The sequence below is a fragment of the Colias croceus genome, chromosome 23, assembly GCF_905220415.1.
Source record: "Colias croceus chromosome 23, ilColCroc2.1".
Classification (NCBI taxonomy): Eukaryota; Metazoa; Arthropoda; class Insecta; order Lepidoptera; family Pieridae; genus Colias; species Colias croceus.
The window spans coordinates 5,220,093-5,239,744 of NC_059559.1; the positions used below are offsets into that span (position 1 = coordinate 5,220,093).

At 36.1% G+C, this 19,652-nt stretch overlaps 2 protein-coding genes across 2 annotated transcripts; one reads left to right on the forward strand and one right to left on the reverse strand.

The window, feature by feature from the left end:
* Positions 1-606: 606 nt before the first annotated feature.
* LOC123702272 lies at positions 607-9,272 on the reverse strand. The gene is made up of 8 exons (XM_045649966.1): positions 9,162-9,272; positions 6,075-6,265; positions 5,545-5,690; positions 3,611-3,756; positions 2,779-2,897; positions 1,866-2,000; positions 1,387-1,551; positions 607-857 (listed from the first exon to the last, which is right to left on the reverse strand). Exons 1-8 carry the CDS (start codon positions 9,217-9,219, stop codon positions 621-623), a joined length of 1,197 nt encoding a protein of 398 aa, XP_045505922.1. The 5' UTR covers positions 9,220-9,272; the 3' UTR covers positions 607-620.
* A 5,328-nt stretch (positions 9,273-14,600) lies between these two features.
* Positions 14,601-15,735, forward strand: LOC123702345 (cytochrome c oxidase assembly factor 4 homolog, mitochondrial). The gene is made up of 2 exons (XM_045650064.1): positions 14,601-14,768; positions 15,479-15,735. Exons 1-2 carry the CDS (start codon positions 14,670-14,672, stop codon positions 15,590-15,592), a joined length of 213 nt encoding a protein of 70 aa, XP_045506020.1. The 5' UTR covers positions 14,601-14,669; the 3' UTR covers positions 15,593-15,735.
* Positions 15,736-19,652: the final 3,917 nt, after the last annotated feature.

A 19,652-nucleotide genomic window follows, 5' to 3' on the forward strand; every position in this document is an offset into this window, starting at 1 on the left:
AGGTACGTCGACGTCTGCCGTCGACAGGTTGTGACCTTGGTTGTGACGCTTACAGTTGTGGCGTGATTCATCCGCCATATGACTGTCGACGACAAATACTTAGACCAAAAGTGCGCAATTTATGTTCAGTATCTACCATTTTTTTAAATAAAACCCTTAACATCATGGCGAGTCTTTGCTCAGCTGGTATACTTTTCCACATCACGGTGTCTTGGTGAGATATTGAGGCTTTCAAAATAGATGTTAAGTCATCAAAAAAGCTACTAGCTACTAATTACACCTGCTAGAGCAAATACATTTTCGTAGCTTGTCCCTATAATTTTCTTGTCGTCGACCAAAGAGTTCTCATAAACCAAAGAACAGAATTTAAATAATAACATTAAATATTAATTTCAGTAAGCTTGTTACCCTTTGCCCAGGTTGCCTGGAAGAGATCACTTCTAAGTGATATGGCCGCCTTATAATCTATACTGTTTATTTTTTTGTTTTGTATAAATTAGCAATAAGTTTCCCATGTATAGTATATGTATAGTTTTATTAAAGAGTAATAAATAAATAAATATTTCTCTATATTATGCGGTAAACTAGTAAAAAATAAAACACCCATTTGTTTATAACATTTAATAAAAAAGCCCCTGCACATTCAATTTAGGCAATACATCTATATGTTCAACAAAATCTTCGTATTCACAACAGAAACTATGAGTACCATCGTTCCGCCATCTTAACCAAGAGAACTTTTTATCGTCACAAATATCAGAACAAAATGATAATTCGTCTATCGTACTAGTGTTATAATATGTTGAGTTTATAAGTACGAAGACGACGGCTTTGCGCTCTTGCGGGTCATAGATAACCTGAAAAAAAAGAAAAAAAATGACTTTAATATTTTTTTACCTCGATTTTTTTGACATTATACTTTTTTTTACAGTAAAGGTAGCGTTTAGCTAGGTATGTATTCTGTAGTAAGGGCATGGTGTTTTGAAGAGAAACTTCGAGTGATGGCAATGCCGTCACGTCATGGAGTAAGGCGATGGCTTTGAATCTTGCGTATCTTCGAATCATGCAAAAGAAGTTTCACTTCTGACACGTGAGCTCGGCTCGTATATGCTCTTTATTTATTTTATAATCTTTAGTGATTTTAAGAAGCCCTCTGCTTTTTATGGTGGTAAAGATTGTACTATGAAACTAACAGTTTTGAAGTTGCTTGACGTCCCTTGAAGGATTAGCTAGTATCAAGACTAGTATTTTTATAACAAGAAAGTATGACAACAAATTCTGGTAGACCTTTATAAATAAATCATCTGTTTTTTATTTATTATATTGATTTTTTTGTTCTATAAAGTTAATTCTGCTCTACATCTAAAAGCATTACTTAAAATTTACCTTGAAGAAATATAAGGGCACTGGCACAATAAAATTATTATTGCCATCAACTCCAAGATATATTTTCTGTTGTACATTATTCTCGTCCGCAAGTGTGGCCACACCGTAAGCCCCGGTGTACACTGTCACTGTAGTGTTGAGAGCGTTCACTCGTCTGCGCACGGCCTGATGAAAAAATAATGTTTATAAATTTTGTTTCTGTGTTTTAAAGTTAAACTTTTTTAGGCGCGTTGTCAGTAAAATTTCAAGGTCATAACAATACGTCATGGAATAAGGTCACGATTTTGGTATCTTTGAATCTTGCACAAGAAATTTCACTTCTGACACGTGTGCTCGGCACACACGCTCTTTATTTAGTCTGTGTCTGTGTCTGTGTCTATCTCTAGGTTTTTACCTGTGTCTGCGTCAACATCTTATGTTTCTGAATCTGTATATTTGATGTGTGCATGTGTGTTTGTGTGTCTATAGTCATCACTTACATCTTCAACAGCAGCCCAGTCCCCAGCATTGCCCCTCATCCATTGCGGCGCCGCATTACCATAGTGAAAGGAGGCTCGCTGTTCAGCGTTCAATGTAAAGTCCGCGTTTGGTGCTAGGTGGCCGCGGTTTATGAACTATAAGCAATAAATAATATTTTTTTAAGTATAAGCGTGTTTATATATAGTTTACAAAACTACCTATATATAAACACGCTTAAACTTATGAAATTAATATATTGTCACGTAAAGCAGAAGAGTTTGTTTGTTTGCCTGAGCGCGCTAATCTCAGGAACTACGGGTCCCGGGTTATATAGCCCATTTATCGAGGAAGGCTATAGGCTATATTATATCATCTCGTTTAGACCAACAGGAACGGAGTCACGCGAGTCAAACCGCGAAGCGCAACTAGTCGAGTATCTAGGAGTCGGTTACATAAAAACATACAGGTAGAGTCAGTAAGCGTGTTTTTTTTATGAAAAAATCATTAGAAGAAAGTTTTAAAATAATACAGTTTATATTATATTTGGGGAAACTAAGGCCTGTGTTAGTTCAAACCTTGTTACAGATAATCATTTTTGCTGACTTTCATCTTTAGAATACTTTGACTATAAGCGTGACTATGGCTATAAGTATGAGTGTGGTCATGACTATAAGAATGACTATGCGTCCTAGGACTATTATTTATTTTATTTATTTATCTATGTGTGTGTTCCCCGACGAGTACAATATGGAGGTCTTCAAGCGAAGAGTGAACCGGTACCTTCTAGGGAAGCGCGCTCCATCATAGGCCACATCTCAGCTTACCACCATGGGAGATCATATAATAAAAAATTATTATATGATCCTAATTATTATATTGAGATCATGTAATAAAAAAAGACTGTAGCTGTTATAAAAAGTCTAGTATACAGACCTGAATCTTCGTAATATATTTTTCATCCATGCCCGCACCAAGGATGCCGCGTAACATTTTTCTTTGGTTATCAATTTTATAAAGGCGTGAAATTCGAACTTTTCCAAATAATTGACCCTCTGAAAATAGAGATATTTAGCCTACTGCAAAAAGAAGGAAATTATATTTATTAATAATTGCCATAGGAATATTTCAGTAATTCATTCCATGATTATTTTTTTGTTTGTTTGTTCAATATGATGACCTTTTGGTGTGATACACAATTTTTATCTAAATAGATCAGCTAACAATGAAATTTTAAGTAAATTAGTCCAAGTTTTTACTTGGATTATTAATTCTGGGTTTTCATATTTGTTTTAATAATTTTTTCAAGTGAAACTTCTTTAGGCACGTTGAGAGTATTTCAAGGTTGCGTCATGGAGTAAAGCGACGATTTTGGCATCTTTGAATCTTGCCAAAGAAGTTTCACTTCTGATACTTGTGCTCGGCACACACGCTGTTTTTTAAGCAAATTAATTTTTCAGTAGGTAGGCCTCAGAGTCAGAACATGGCGTAATAAACGGCGGAACAACTTTCTCATTATTATTTTATTTATTAATTGCTCCGTTATTAAATCTATACTAATATTATAAAGCTGAAGAGTTTGTTTGTTTGTTTGTTTGTTTGTTTGTTTGAACGCACTAATCTCGGGAACTACTGGTCCGATTTGAAAAATTCTTTCGGTGTTAGATAGCCCATTTATCGAGGAAGGTTATAGGCTATATTTCATCACGCTACGGGCAACAGGAGTGGAGCCACGGGGGTGAAACCGCGCGGAGCAGCTAGTAATTACCATAAAAAGAAGGTCTTCTTACGCCGACTTGCTTGAAATTACTCATTGGTGTTAACTCATGTTTCACATACACAGGTGTGTACAGTTCTTTATCAAAGCATATTTCATACAATGTGTGGAATGTTCCAGATATATTGTAGCCCGTTCTGAAAAATGTTGAATTAAACGTTAAAATAAAATAAAATGTGTGCGTGTACTAGTGTAGATACACATGTAAGAAGTGAAACTTTTGTATGACCTTATTTTTCAAAAATTAATTTACTACCTATATGCAATTTACAGAAATACGTCGAATCACGCGTGGTAGGGTTAAGAAAAAGATAGCTCGTAACGGAAAAACGTCACGCGTAACGCAAAAATTTTACACTAAATTTTTTTCCAACCCCGATAAAGAAGTTTCACTTCAATAATAGACAGTTTTTAAAAAAAGCAAATAAGATAAACTCATGAAATTATTATTAGTCAATTATTATAGATACTTGATAAAGGATACATAGTTTGTAGGACGAAATCGAGACTAATGGAGTCGGTTACATACATTTGAAGTTAATAAAAGCGCGATTACAAGGAACAAGTTCAACAAGTTTATTAAACGGAATATAATTTTCTACACTTTATGTAGTCAGGGCCGGATTTAGGGGAGGGCAACCTCGAAAAAAACTCGAAAGATTCCGTTCGTTATCACTAAAATTTAGTTCAGATAATTCTTGTTTCCGATTATATTTATATGCGTTTCTTAAATATTAAATTTTCACAATAAATTTGTTTCACAATAAATTATTTATTTAAAAACTCGACTGAGAAAAATTGTTCATTTTATTTGGAAAATAATTTGGGGCGAGGGGGTCTCCACTCCTTTGTTGCCCCGAGGCCTCTGGACCTCTAAATCCGGCCCTGTATGTAGTTGTAATATTATAGTGTAGAAAATTATATTCCGTTTGTTCAAAAACGATAGCTTCTTATTACGGCTTAATATTTTTTTGACCTTCTATAAATTAAAGATGTTTTCAGATTTTCATCTATTGTTTAGTAGATGAACATATGTAGAGACCACTGAACGTAGAGACGTAGAGATTTTCTTTTGCAATTTTCTGTCAAACTTATTATGACCGTAAACTGCGAAGAAGTTGTCCCTTTTTCATTTTTCATGTAGAAAAATGCAGCCTATGTATAGTTTCTTTAAGATGAGATTATCGTAAAGAATTAACACAATTTATTACTTTTAAAAAGTTTGTAATAATTTTGCGATGTATCTAGATACAATTTATTTAGGTATCGACCGAGTGCAATAACTTTTTTATCAATAGATTATACACGGTTATCGGAAAAGTACACAACTCCTTGTTTGTTTGTTTGCGTTATAAGTCAGCTCCTTATGCATCTACCTACTGAAAACTCTAAATATATTGGAATTTTTCCGTTATCAAAGTATTTTCCACAACAAATTATTTATAATTGCCTCATAAATGTAACATAATTCACTAATTAAGTAAGTATGATTATAGATTCTCGATTGATCGCCGATCGCATGGGATGGTGAGATGCCATCTGACTTTGAAGTCTATAATCATGCGTGCTTTGGTGTGCCGTTTTTGAAGATCGTAATTCGTATGTTGTGTTGTTAACCTATTTACACTTTTTTATAATACTTGTATCTATACTCAATATATTATAAAAATTGTTTGTTTGAACGCGCTAATCTCAAGAACTATACGTCCGATTTGAAAAAGTTTTTAGGTGTGTTAGATAGCTCATGTATCGAGAAAGGCCATAGGCAGTATCGTGAGGCTATATATATCATTACGCTAAGACCAACAGGACCGGAGCCACGCTGGTAAACCGCGAGGCGCAGCTGGTACCTAATATATAATTGCGAATTAGTGCTCCTTTTTTACCCTTTGTATAAGGAACCCTAAAAACTATCACTTAACTACCTGTAAATCTTGTTCCTTCCATGGCAATATCTATTAGTTTCATCTTCACTGAACCACGGCGGCCCTGTGCATTTAATCTCTTTTATTTCTCCAATCCAATCTATCTCTCGGGATCTAAATAATTTGTCCGACACACATTTTACGTTCTGAAATTGATAATTTGAAATGAAATGCAGAAAATAGCTATTTAAAGATTATATTGACATAAATGAACATTTTACTGTATTTATTCGAAAAGTCAATTATATTATTATACATTTTTTTATAAATTTAAACAAGTTATAAATCATTTTATAAGTGATAAATATTAAATAATTATTATTAAGTGAAAAGAAACATATTTGATAACGTAGAGTTAGGGAATACTTTTATTAGGTATCGTCTCCTTACATATGTATGAATATACCAGGTATGAAGTAACTAGGTAGTAACTACATTTTATAAAAATAGTGAATAATTGAAACTAAATTATTAAAAAAATATATATTGTAAAGTGTTGGTATATTCCATTTTATTTATTTTTAACTTACCAATAAATCAAAATCCGTTGTTGTATTTCCCAAAACAATGGAGATTTTGCGTCCCGGACAGGCGACTTGCAAAGTTTCCGAACGACGCAGCAAAATGTCACCCGACTGTGTGTTTGGCGCCAAAAATTTGTTTTTTAGTAAATAGACTGGCGATGGCGTTGAGAAATCATTTTTTAATGATAAAGTACAACCTGGAATAATGCAATTATTTTATTAATAGTTGAACAATAATAATGTCTTATTTCGTAAATTAATTCATATAATAAAACTCTATTTAAATACTAGCTTCCACCCGCGACTCCGTCCGCGCGGATGTCGGTCTTCGCGTGGATGGTTTATTTCTCCATTTTGAGTAACTCTGACAATGACATCTTATAAATATCTATTGGACCCAAATACGGCTAGGCCTATAATAATACGCAACGTGTGTTCGCGGTTCTACAGAACAACGTCTATGGATAAAACTGAAAAATTAAGATTAATTTTTTTCTACGTATTTTTCCAGGATAAAAAGTATCCGGTTTTACGCCCAGGATAATAAGGTATAATTATACCAAGTTTCATCGAAATCGAACCGTTAGTTTTCACGTGATGTCTTCACATACAGACAGACAGTAGCAACACCCCCTGCTATTTATTTTTTCAATATTTTTATATATTATGGAATATTATGGAAGATTATTAACAATTCTGTAATTGACCCTTCTACAGATTTATTATATGTATATGTCGTGGTCATATCGTAGATTTGATCATTTCATGATATGAGTGGCCATTTCACGAAATGGTCGCATATCGTGAAATGGCCAATTTAGTTTGGCCACATCATGATGTGGTTTGGGCAGATCAATGATAAGAAATCGTTTCACGATATGGCCAATTAACGCACGGTTTTTTCATGAAATGATCAAAACTATTTGATCATATCGTAAAATAGTTACATTTATCGTTGGTAGAGGCGCTGCAAGCTCTGTGTTTATGTGATAAGATGGCGGCCGCTGGCGAAAATTAAATTATTCGCAGTTAAAAACTTCATAATTCGTTTAATAACAATATTATGAAGAAAGTCATAGCAAAGAATTTACGACGAAGAGGTACGAGTACTATGGAAAATGTGGATATCTTATATGAATTTAAGAAAAAATGCGACTTAAATAAAATAATTTAAGAAACTACTACTATATTATTATAATTGTTTGTTTTTTAAAAAGCGATCCGCTTCTGGCACTCGCCGGCCGCTGCCGCGGCACGCTCGCTTTGCTCGCTCGGCTCGTGCGTTGTTTATCAAAGTCTAACCTAACCTAACCTAACTGTTTTCTATTGCAAAAACGATTCGCTTCTGGTATTTGCCGGCCGCTGCCGCGGCACTAACTTAAATGACATTAAACAAGTTTTTAGAATATAGTTATTCTGAAATTTTTTAATATTTTATGGACTCTTTATATTTTATACGATCTGGCCAAATGTGGATGACCAAATCGTGAAACGTTGACGATTTAACGATCTGATCAAACTATGTTGGCCATTTCACGATATGCGACCATTTCGTGAAATGGCCACTCATATCATGAAATGATCAAATCTACGATATGACCACGACATATAGATAACTAATTATGATTTATATTATTGTTTTTTTAAAGACTATACTTACTTAGTTAATCATTTATAAATTACAAAGGAGCTAATTAAGTAATCTATTTTATTATTTAGGTTTCAAATCTAACGGTGCATTTACATCAAACGAGCGAATGCTCATTCTAACCCCACTATGTCAAATTATTTTAGTGCAAACAGGCGTAGAGCATTCTTTCGTTGTTCTTATAAGATTATATGGTTTGTTCTTAAACTGAACAACACTGAATACGAGTTTGTGTTTACACTAAAAGATCACGAAAGAATGCTCTTGCAGCAAGAGTCTTGTTCTAACTTTAGCTCTATGTTCGTTTACAAACAAACTAACTAACAATTTTAAGAGCTTAATCTTCACTTATAATTCGTTGATTCTTTTTGTCAAATGACAAGAATTTGCCCGGTGTGACCTGAGATAGGAACAACAAAATACGGTCATATTTAATTTCATCTATAACATAGGTAGGTATTATCTATTTCATATTTATCAAACATTGATATTAGTTATTAATTTCTCTACATAAAATATTAAAATAAAATAAATAAAATATTCCATCTATACAATATATTATATTAGTAAAGTTGGTCCAAAGATAGTAGGTACATACTTACATATATATAATATACAATGTTTCATGAAGACGCGTCATATAAATTAATATTTATCATTATAACTAAACTATCATATTCTTAATATATATAAATCTCGTGTCACAATGTTTGTCCTCAATGGACTCCTAAACCACTTAACCGATAATAATAAAATTCGCACACCATGTGCAGTTCGATCCAACTTGAGAGATAGGATAGTTTAAACATGTAGGTACCACGGGCGAAGCCGGGACGGAAAGCTAGTTATTACCTATATGTTTTATGTAGTATACTATTTTGTATTGGTAATATGAACAATACCTAATTTACATATTAAACAACTGTTTATTTACACGTTATATAATAACTTATTTACCGTAAGTAGGTAAATAATATAAATTTAAAATAACATTAATAACATTTACGAAATATGTCCGAAATTGCATTAAAATCGGTCAATCTTTTTAATTGAAACAAACGACGGAACAAGGTTCTATACACAAAAAAAGTATACAAGGAAAAACAAATAGTGGAAATAATTTCCCTTTTTTATTCAAAGCCACATCGTTTAATTATTAGACCCTGATTAAATATCAATTATTTTTCCACCTACACCGATTTTGTTTTAAATGTAAACAATCGTTATCAATTAAAAATGTATCTAATTATTCAGAATAGTTACTAATATATAGAAAAATATGTCATGTTAACTTGTGTGTTAACTACAATATAGAAAATTAAAAAATTCTTTGTCCTGACTTCCTAGCTTGAATAAAAAAACGCGCGCTTTCTTTACTGTCAAAATCGACACTGGCTGTATGCCATGCGCGCGAAAAAAAGATACAGATTATTTAAAAAACTTACCTCCATACACTTCGTTCACGATTCTTATCAACATCAACAAGACAACACAGTATTTCATGATTGAGCACGCCAACGTTGTCTGGCAAGCAAACGGCAAACACTAAACTCTACAATTATTGTATCAAGACCTAACGGTGTTTGTGACGTATGCATGTTTTACGATTCAGCGTACAGTCGTGCACAAAAGTGTATTCAGTTTTATAATAAAATTATTTCACTAAGTACGTAGTATTAGTTTGAATGATTGATTATTTTCTTCCTTATGGTATTATTTCCTATTCATTCCCTTCTCTATATGGTAGAGATATGGTATTTAAGGAAAACTTACCCGTAAACACTCGTATTATTATTCAATAGTAAATACTAGGTACTTCATAATAAATAAAAACCGTTAAGAACATAAATCTAAAATCTTTTACGAATAAAAATGAACAAAAAAACGAAGCATCAAAATTCACTATTTAACATTAATATTAAATTATATATTGAAAGGAAGAAACCACGGCTTGCCTGGAAGATATCGCTTTTAAACATTAGGTCTTCATATACTAGCACGCTTGCAATGTTTGCTTTCGTATGCTCTATAATGCTCCAAATATACTTTTAATAGCCCTTTATGTATAATATATTTATATAAAACATTTTATATTACAATCACGTCGAGTGTCATGAAATGTAGAATTAAATAATTCGCTTATTTCCAAGATTGTACGCTTTAGTTCCAAATTTTAAACGATTAAATAGAGATAATTATTGAGAAATACCTAAGTACAGATAATATAATACTATTAATATATGGGCCAATGAGATTACGTCACTGCTTAGTCACTAATCTATCGAATACAACACTATGCACCCAGCACCTTTACGAGATTAATTATGTTTACATTTCCATAAATGTATCAAGGTGTCGAGTTTCTTGTTAGTTTTTAGCTCAGTCTAAAGTCAGATCATGGGCGTAGCTAGCCATGGGCTCAAGGTGGGGCAACAATAAAAAAATAATATGTAACTAGCAACTGTATGTACCCAAAGTCATATCCAGGTCTTCGAACCTCAAATGCCGGTGGCACGGCCGGCGGCTGTGCCGCCGGCATTTGCGAAGGCATTTGCGAAGGCATTTGCAAAGGCATTTGCGAAGGCATTTGCGAAGGCATTTGCGAAGGCATTTGCGAAGGCATTTGCGAAGGCATTTGCGAAGGCATTTGCGAAGGCATTTGCGAAGGCATTTGCGAAGGCATTTGCGAACGCGCCTGCGAACGCGCCTGCGAACGCGCCTGCGAACGCGCCTGCGAACGCGCCTGCGAACGCGCCTGCGAACGCGCCTGCGAACGCGCCTGCGAACGCGCCTGCGAAGTGCGAACGCGCCTGCGAACGCGCCTGCGAACGCGCCTGCGAACGCGCCTGCGAACGCGCCTGCGAACGCGCCTGCGAACGCGCCTGCGAACGCTCTTGCGAACGCGCCTGCGAACGCGCCTGCGAACGCGCCTGCGAACGCGCCTGCGAACGCGCCTGCGAACGCGCCTGCGAACGCGCCTGCGAACGCGCCTGCGAACGCGCCTGCGAACGCGCCTGCGAACGCGCCTGCGAAGTGCGAACGCGCCTGCGAACGCGCCTGCGAACGCGCCTGCGAACGCGCCTGCGAAGTGCGAACGCGCCTGCGAACGCGCCTGCGAACGCGCCTGCGAACGCTCTTGCAAACGCGCTTGCGAACGCGCCTGCGAACGCGCCTGCGAACGCTCTTGCGAACGCGCCTGCGAACGCGCCTGCGAACGCGCCTGCGAACGCGCCTGCGAACGCGCCTGCGAACGCGCCTGCGAACGCGCCTGCGAACGCGCCTGCGAACGCGCCTGCGAACGCGCCTGCGAACGCGCCTGCGAACGCGCCTGCGAAGTGCGAACGCGCCTGCGAACGCGCCTGCGAACGCGCCTGCGAACGCGCCTGCGAACGCGCCTGCGAAGTGCGAACGCGCCTGCGAACGCGCCTGCGAACGCGCCTGCGAACGCGCCTGCGAACGCGCCTGCGAACGCTCTTGCAAACGCGCTTGCGAACGCGCCTGCGAACGCGCCTGCGAACGCTCTTGCGAACGCGCCTGCGAACGCGCCTGCGAACGCGCCTGCGAACGCGCCTGCGAACGCGCCTGCGAACGCGCCTGCGAAGTGCGAACGCGTCGCGAACGCGCCTGCGAACGCGCCTGCGAACGCGCTTGCGAACGCGCTTGCGAACGCGCTTGCGAACGCGCTTGCGAACGCGCTTGCGAACGCATTTGCGATGGCATTTGCGATGGCATCTTCTTTATCTTGAAAACTTTTTTATAACTCTCACTTTATTCTGTGTTTAATATTTTCTGAAAGTTTTTTTTTTCTAAGGTCCATATTTTTTAGAGTTGTAACTCACGTGACACGTTCTTTAGAACGTGACACGTTCTTTAGAACGTGAAACTTAAAACAAAATTGAAATTGGATAAAATAGTGGGGTAACTAACTGTACTACACTCATTTTTCTTACAGTTTATGTAACATAGAAGCCTCAGCTATTTTCTTTTTTCGTGTGTAATTCGTTGTTCGAATTATTCTTATTCAAAGCACCTTATTGTTCACCTACCACATCACGAAATAGATCCAAAATGTGTCCCTATCTTCAGCCGTTTGGTCGCTGGGCGTATGACAATTATTTGTTAATCAGTCATTGTAGAGGTAAATAATACTAATGTTTTGGTCTCATTTTCTGTGTCGACTGTCGACTTTCGAGAATCGAGTGTGAATTTTCTTACGGATATTAAGCTTAGTAGTTAGTACCTGGATAATTCAATTTTTAGATTTGGTTAGGTACCTTCCAGGTCAAAGCCTGGGTGGGGCAAGCGCCCCACCCTGCCCCACCGTGGCTACGCCCATGAGTCAGATAATTACAGGACAAAGATTCTTAATAAAAAATATATTGCAAATAAAAGACGATAGACTTCCAAAGGTATTGTAAACATTAAACATATGATAACGTAAGATAAGGTATCCATAAGTGCTCTTTAAAAACTTTTTATTATAGAACACTCAACATTACAGATTATGTAAAAAATTGTGACTAAGTAATAGAAAAAATATTTTTATTTGTGCGATATTTGTACTGATCTTCGAAATAAAACCTTCTGTTTATTTTAATAAAATGTTTTGTCTCTCTATAGCTTTAGTCACCGAGAGTACAAGACAAAGAGCTAAGATTATTTTTAGCCGCGTAAAATGTGTGCGAATAAAACAGCTTTTATAAATAGTTATTAAAATTTTAGTAATTTACCTTTTTGGAAGCCCAGAAAGGGTACAACATGTTGTAGTACCCATGGGTACTATTTGTATTGTATGCATCATTTTATATTATGACAGTAGAGACTTTGGTAGAGACCTTCCCGAAGGTACATAAGCTTTTCAGTGAAAATAACGACATAATATTATTTCATGCTATAACGGTATGTCGGTATACCGGTAATAAACGGTATACTGTAAATAATATATTTATTTAATCATTCTATTTGTGCCCACTACATCTTATTAGTGTTCAGGCCAAACTAGGAAAAAATATTATTTTATCCTACTAATATTATAAATGCGAAAGTTTGTATGGATGTATGGATGTTTGTTACTCTTTCACGTAAAAACTACTGAATGGATTTGAATGAAATTTAGCACACATATAGAGGGTAACTTGGATTAACACATAGGATAGGTTTCATCCCGGAAATCCTACGGGAACGGGAACTATGCGGGTTTTTCTTTGAAAACGCGCGCGAAGCCGCGGGCGGAAAGCTAGTATATTATAAAGGCGAAAGTTTGTAAGTATGGATGTATGGATGTTTGTTACTCTTTCACGTAAAAACTACTGAACCGATTACAATGAAATTTAGCACACATATAGAGGGTAACTTGGATTAACACATAGGATAGTTTTCATCCCGGAAATCCCACGGGAACGGGAACTATGTGGGTTTTCCTTTGCAAACGCGGGCGAAGCCGCGGGCGGAAATCTAGTTATTTTATAAACCTTGTCTTTGAAACATTTCAAAATAATACGAATAGTCTACGCAAATATGGTTTTCACAGTTAGTCAAAAAGGGGAAAACTACACTGTAGAAACTGCAGAGTCATACATAAGCCCTTTATATGATAACGAATTTAAGGATGTGTCATGTGAAACATTGACCTTAATATTATGTGTGTAGAGACAATGAATAGTAATTAAATGAACACTTTTTATACACATTAATTAATTGAACGATATTACTGTGTATAAAAAAGGGATAAATGTTTAAGATGGCGCTGACAGTAGTGTTTAAAAAAGGCACCGAAAGTTCCGGGAATTTCAACATTTACTTATAAAAAAAATAGTTAGGTAAACGAGAAGTAGTGAGATATCAACGTCGCCTACTTGAACCCGACCTGACATTGAACATGCTGCAAACGGCTAAGCTTTCTAAATGGTGTAGACGTTTCTTTGCGATATATTCCTCTTCCTTTCCCTTACAATGTTTAAGGATAGTGTTGATTTAAATCGTAATAGCTTTCCACGGCCGGCGCGACGGCTTTCCAACTGGCCATGGTCAAACGGATTCAAAATTCTAATAAAAATGAGATGTTTCATCGTAGTAAAAAGTTATCTAGGTAAGTAGTTAATAAAGCCACTATTTCCAGCAGCAGAAATCATAGCAAAAAGTCGCTCCGTCGCTAGTCGCTACGTTAAAGAAATATAAATTATCAAACTATCAAACACACTTTCGTATTTATACCTAATATTTGTAAGGAAAAGGATATTAGGTAGTTTTATATCGCAAATAAACAGATTTGATTTGATTTGATTACTTTACTTTATGTTCTAACCTATTTGTGCTTCTACACTCATGGTGGATTAGCGTATTGCAGAAAATGTAAAATGGGCCCTCTGACCTCTCTACAATGGGCAGCGTTCGCGTTGGCCCAACAAATGATCACCGGTGTTTGCGACCACCACAGTGATTATGAATAAGCATATAAAATGATCGATCTACATTGGTCCTCTATAACTCAACACTACACTATCGTAATTGCCTCTACTCGCCCAACACTGCCCATTGTGAAGACTGCCCATTATGTGCAAGAAGATTGTGTGTTACTAGCTTTCCACCCACGGCATCGCCCGCGCATTCAAAGAAAAACCCGCATAGTTCCCGTTCCCGTGGGATTTCCGGGATAAAACCTATCCTATGTCCTTTCTTGGGTATCAAAATATCTCTATACAAAATTTCATGCAAATTGGTTCATTAGTTAAGGCGTGATTGAGTAACAGACAGACAGACAGACAGAGATACTTTCGCATTTTTAGCATTAGATGTGGCTGTATGTTGCCAGATGACAAAAATAAATAAAAATGTCAACTGTCAGATGTCAAATGAAGAAAAAAATTGTTGCCGAACGGCGAAAAGCAAAAGTTGTTAGGTTATGTTTGTAAATATAGAGGAAATTGATTAATACTATTTGTAAGAAATTTATAATGACGATAAAACCACGCGAAAAGATCGATAATGAAGATGACCCCGTGGAAACCATGTTGAAGAAGGCTGGTTGTTTAGATTTACATTATAAAGTTCAGGTAAATTATTATTTAGTTTTCCTTAGACAATAATAATTGTGAAATGAAGTCAAATTATAAGTGAAGTCTCTTATTATGGACCTATGAATTATATTCTAATTCATTGACTCGTTAGTTAAAGGTAAAGTACATTTCTTTTGGTTAATATTCAAGCAGGATATAACATCGTTTGAACATACGAAATATTAACATAGAGGATGGTTTAGCCCTTCATGTACCTACTAGCCGGTTAATATTCAAGCAGGATATAACATCGTTTGAACATACGAAATATTAACATAGAGGATGGTTTAGCCCTTCATGTACCTACTAGCCTTAATGGCTTGGACAAATATTATTGATTTAATCACTACATAGTATAAAACAAAGTCGCTTTCTCTGTCCCTATGTCCCTTTGTATGCTTAAATCTTTAAAACTACGCAACGGATTTTGATGAGGTGTTTTTTAATAGATAGAGATTCAAGAGCAAGGTTTTAGTATATAATTTACTAGCTGTGCCCTGCGGTTTTCTGAAGAGTTTGTTTGTTTGAACGCGCTAATCTCAGGAACTACTGGTCCGATTTGAAAAATTATTTCGGTGTTAGATAGCCCATTTATCGAGGAAGACTATAGGCTATATATCATCATGCTAAGACCAACAGGAGCGGAGTAATGGGGGTAAAAACGGGGGGCACAGCTAGTTTTTTTATATGTATGTTTTTGTTTACAGGAATGTATAGCAACTACCAAAGACTGGAGGCAATGTCAGACAGAGGTTAATGATTTCAGGGATTGTATAACAAAACACAAACAAGAAGAAATGCAGGCAAAACTAGGGAAATAAGTTATATTGTTATTTATTTATTGTTATATTTGTTTAGTAAATGATTTAGTTATATAAAGTGGTTTTATTTCATAATATTTGTAAACTGAATTAATGTTTGTAAGTACACTTACATTTTAAAGAATAAAGATTTATTGGCTAAATCTATTAAGTATTTATTTTTAAACCCAGCTAAAATTGTTTAAAAGGTTAATAACTTAATTATATATGCTACAGTCAAAACCCTGAACCAGTCAATATCCTTATTGACTGATTTTATCTGATAAAACCAACTACCAAGTACTTACCACTATGTACCAAGTACTTACCACTATGTACCAAGTACTTACCACTATGTACCAAGTACTTACCACTATGTACCAAGTTCTTACCACTATGTACCAAGTACTTACCACTATGTACCAAGTACTTACCACTATGTACCAAGTACTTACCACTATGTACCAAGTACTTACCATTATGTACCAAGTACTTTAACCACTATGTACCAAGTACTTACCCCTATGTACCAAGTACTTACCACTATGTACCAAGTACTTTAACCACTATGTACCAAGTACTTACCCCTATGTACCAAGTACCACTACGTACCAAGTACTTACCACTATGTACCAGGTACTTACCATTATGTACCAAGTACTTACCACTATGTACCAGGTACTTACCATTATGTACCAAGTACTTACCCTTATGTACCAAGTACTTACCACTATATACCAAGTACTTACTATTATGTACCAAGTACTTACCATTATGTACCAAGTACTTACCACTACGTACCAAGTACTTACCTTTATGTACCAAGTACTTACCATTATGTACCAAGTACTTACCACTTTGTACCAAGTACTTACCATTATGTACCAAGTACTTACCCTTATGTACCAAGTACTTACCACTATGTACCAGGTACTTACCACTATGTACCAAGTACTTACAATTATGTACCAAGAACTTACCACTATATACCAAGTACTTACCATTATGTACCAAGTACTTACCACTTTGTACCAAGTACTTACCATTATGTACCAAGTACTTACCATTATGTACCAAGTACTTACCATGATGTACCAGGTACTTACCACTATGTACCAAGTACTTACCATTATGTACCAAGTACTTACCATTATGTACCAAGTACTTACCACTACGTACCAAGTACTTACCATTATGTACCAAGTACTTACCATTATGTACCAAGTACTTACCATTATGTACCAAGTACTTACCATTATGTACCAAGTACTTACCATTATGTACCAAGTACTTACCATTATGTACCAAATACTTACCACTATGTACCAGGTACTTACCATTATGTACCAAGTACTTACCACTATATACCAAGTACTTACCATTATGTACCAAGTACTTACCATTATGTACCAAGTACTTACCACTACGTACCAAGTACTTACCATTATGTACCAAGTACTTACCATTATGTACCAAGTACTTACCATTATGTACCAAGTACTTACCATTATGTACCAAGTACTTACCACTATGTACCAGGTACTTACCATTATGTACCAAGTACTTACCACTATATACCAAGTACTTACCTTTATGTACCAAGTACTTACCATTATGTACCAAGTACTTACCACTACGTACCAGGTACTTACCATTATGTACCAAGTACTAACCACTATATACCAAGTACTTACCATTATGTACCAAGTACTTACCATTATGTACCAAGTACTTACCATTATGTACCAAGTACTTACCATTATGTACCAAGTACTTACCATTATGTACCAAGTACTTACCACTATGTACCAGGTACATACCATTATGTACCAAGTACTTACCACTATATACCAAGTACTTACCTTTATGTACCAAGTTCTTACCATTATGTACCAAGTACTTACCACTACGTACCAGGTACTTACCATTATGTACCAAGTACTAACCACTATATACCAAGTACTTACCATTATGTACCAAGTACTTACCATTATGTACCAAGTACTTACCATTATGTACCAAGTACTTACCACTATGAGTATAGAGTTGGTACATACTTGGTACGTAGTGGTAAGTACTTGGTACATAATGGTAAGTACTTGGTACATAATGGTAAGTACTTGGTATATAGTGGTAAGTACTTGGTACATAATGGTAAGTACCTGGTACATAGTGGTAAGTACTTGGTACATAATGGTAAGTACTTGGTACATAATAGTAAGTACTTGGTACATAATGGTAAGTACTTGGTACATAATGGTAAGTACTTGGTACATAATGGTAAGTACTTGGTATATAGTGGTAAGAACTTGGTACATAATGGTAAGTACTTGGTACATAGTGGTAAGTACCTGGTACATAGTGGTAAGTACTTGGTACATAATGGTAAGTACTTGGTACATAAGGGTAAGTACTTGGTACATAATGGTAAGTACTTGGTACAAAGTGGTAAGTACTTGGTATATAATGGTAAGTACTTGGTACATAATGGTAAGTACTTGGTACGTAGTGGTGAGTACTTGGTACATAATGGTAAGTACTTGGTTCATAATGGTAAGTACTTGGTATATAGTGGTAAGTACTTAGTACATAATGGTAAGTACCTGGTACATAGTGGTAAGTACTTGGTACATAGTGGTAAGTACTTGGTACATAATGGTAAGTACTTGGTACATAATGGTAAGTACTTGGTACGTAGTGGTAAGTACTTGGTACGTTGTGGTAAGTACTTGGTACATAAGGGTAAGTACTTGGTACAAAGTGGTAAGTACTTGGTACATAGTGGTAAGTACTTAGTACGTAGTGGTAAGTACTTGGAACATAGTGGTTAGTACTTGGTACATAATGGTAAGTACTTGGTACATAATGGTAAGTACTTGGTACATAATGGTAAGTACTTGGTACGTAGTGGTAAGTACTTGGTACATAATCGTAAGTACTTGGTACATAATGGTAAGTACTTGGTATATACATATAGTGGTAACTGGTAAGTACTTGGTACATAATGGTAAGTACCTGGTACATAGTGGTAAGTACTTGGTACATAATGGTAAGTACTTGGTACATAATGGTAAGTACTTGGTACATAATGGTAAGTACTTGGTACATAATGGTAAGTACTTGGTACCAGGGATGTAACGGAGGTAGTTTTATCGGAACCGAAATCGGAATCGGAGTTTTCAAATTTGGTTTATCGGAATCGGAATCGAAATCGGAGGCAGGGTCAGTTTGCTTAAGGACAAATAAAACATGTTTTATAGTCAATTCTTTTCATTTTTATTTTTTATTATAAAATATAAAATAAAAAACAATTACTGTGAAAAAAAATTGGCATAATTCCAAATGAACAAAAGATAAAATTAATGAATTTAAAGTTTAATTAAAATTAAAACCCAAAGTAGCGTGTTACATTTGGTGACATTACAATAAATGAACAATAGCTAAAGCAAAGTAAATCAAAATGGACTCCAAAAGTAATGTATTGTACTTTATGAACAAAAGCTTTGATGCTTTGTCCCCATCCAATCTATTTCTTAAAGAGTCGTAAATTAGGCCAGCACCACTAAAAAGTTGTTCGCTAGCTACCGAGCCCGGTGGACATGACAAATATTGCCGGGCAATTGATTGTAGGGGCTGGAATTTTGTACAACTGGACTTAGGTTTCATTATCCCACACAAAAACAGATCACTTTCATTGATAATAAGCCGCAAAAATCAAAACAATTATCTATAACCTATAAACGTGTCTGGGCGTAACAAATAATAACAAGTGAAAAAATAATTGATGATAGAGTGCACGTAGTGGGGGTCGGGGGATTCCCCGCGCGACATGAATGAACCTGTTCGGCACAGGCCGTCGCGCGCCGCCCGCTTTGTTTCGTTCGACCTCCGATTAACATCCGATACAAAAGTATCGGAACCGAAAGTGTAATAATAATCGGAAGTTCCGACTTAACGGAACCGGAATCGAAGCTCCGTTACATCTCTGCTTGGTACATAATGGTAAGTACTTGGTACGTAGTGGTAAGTACTTGGTACATAATGGTAAGTACTTGGTACATAATGGTAAGTACTTGGTACA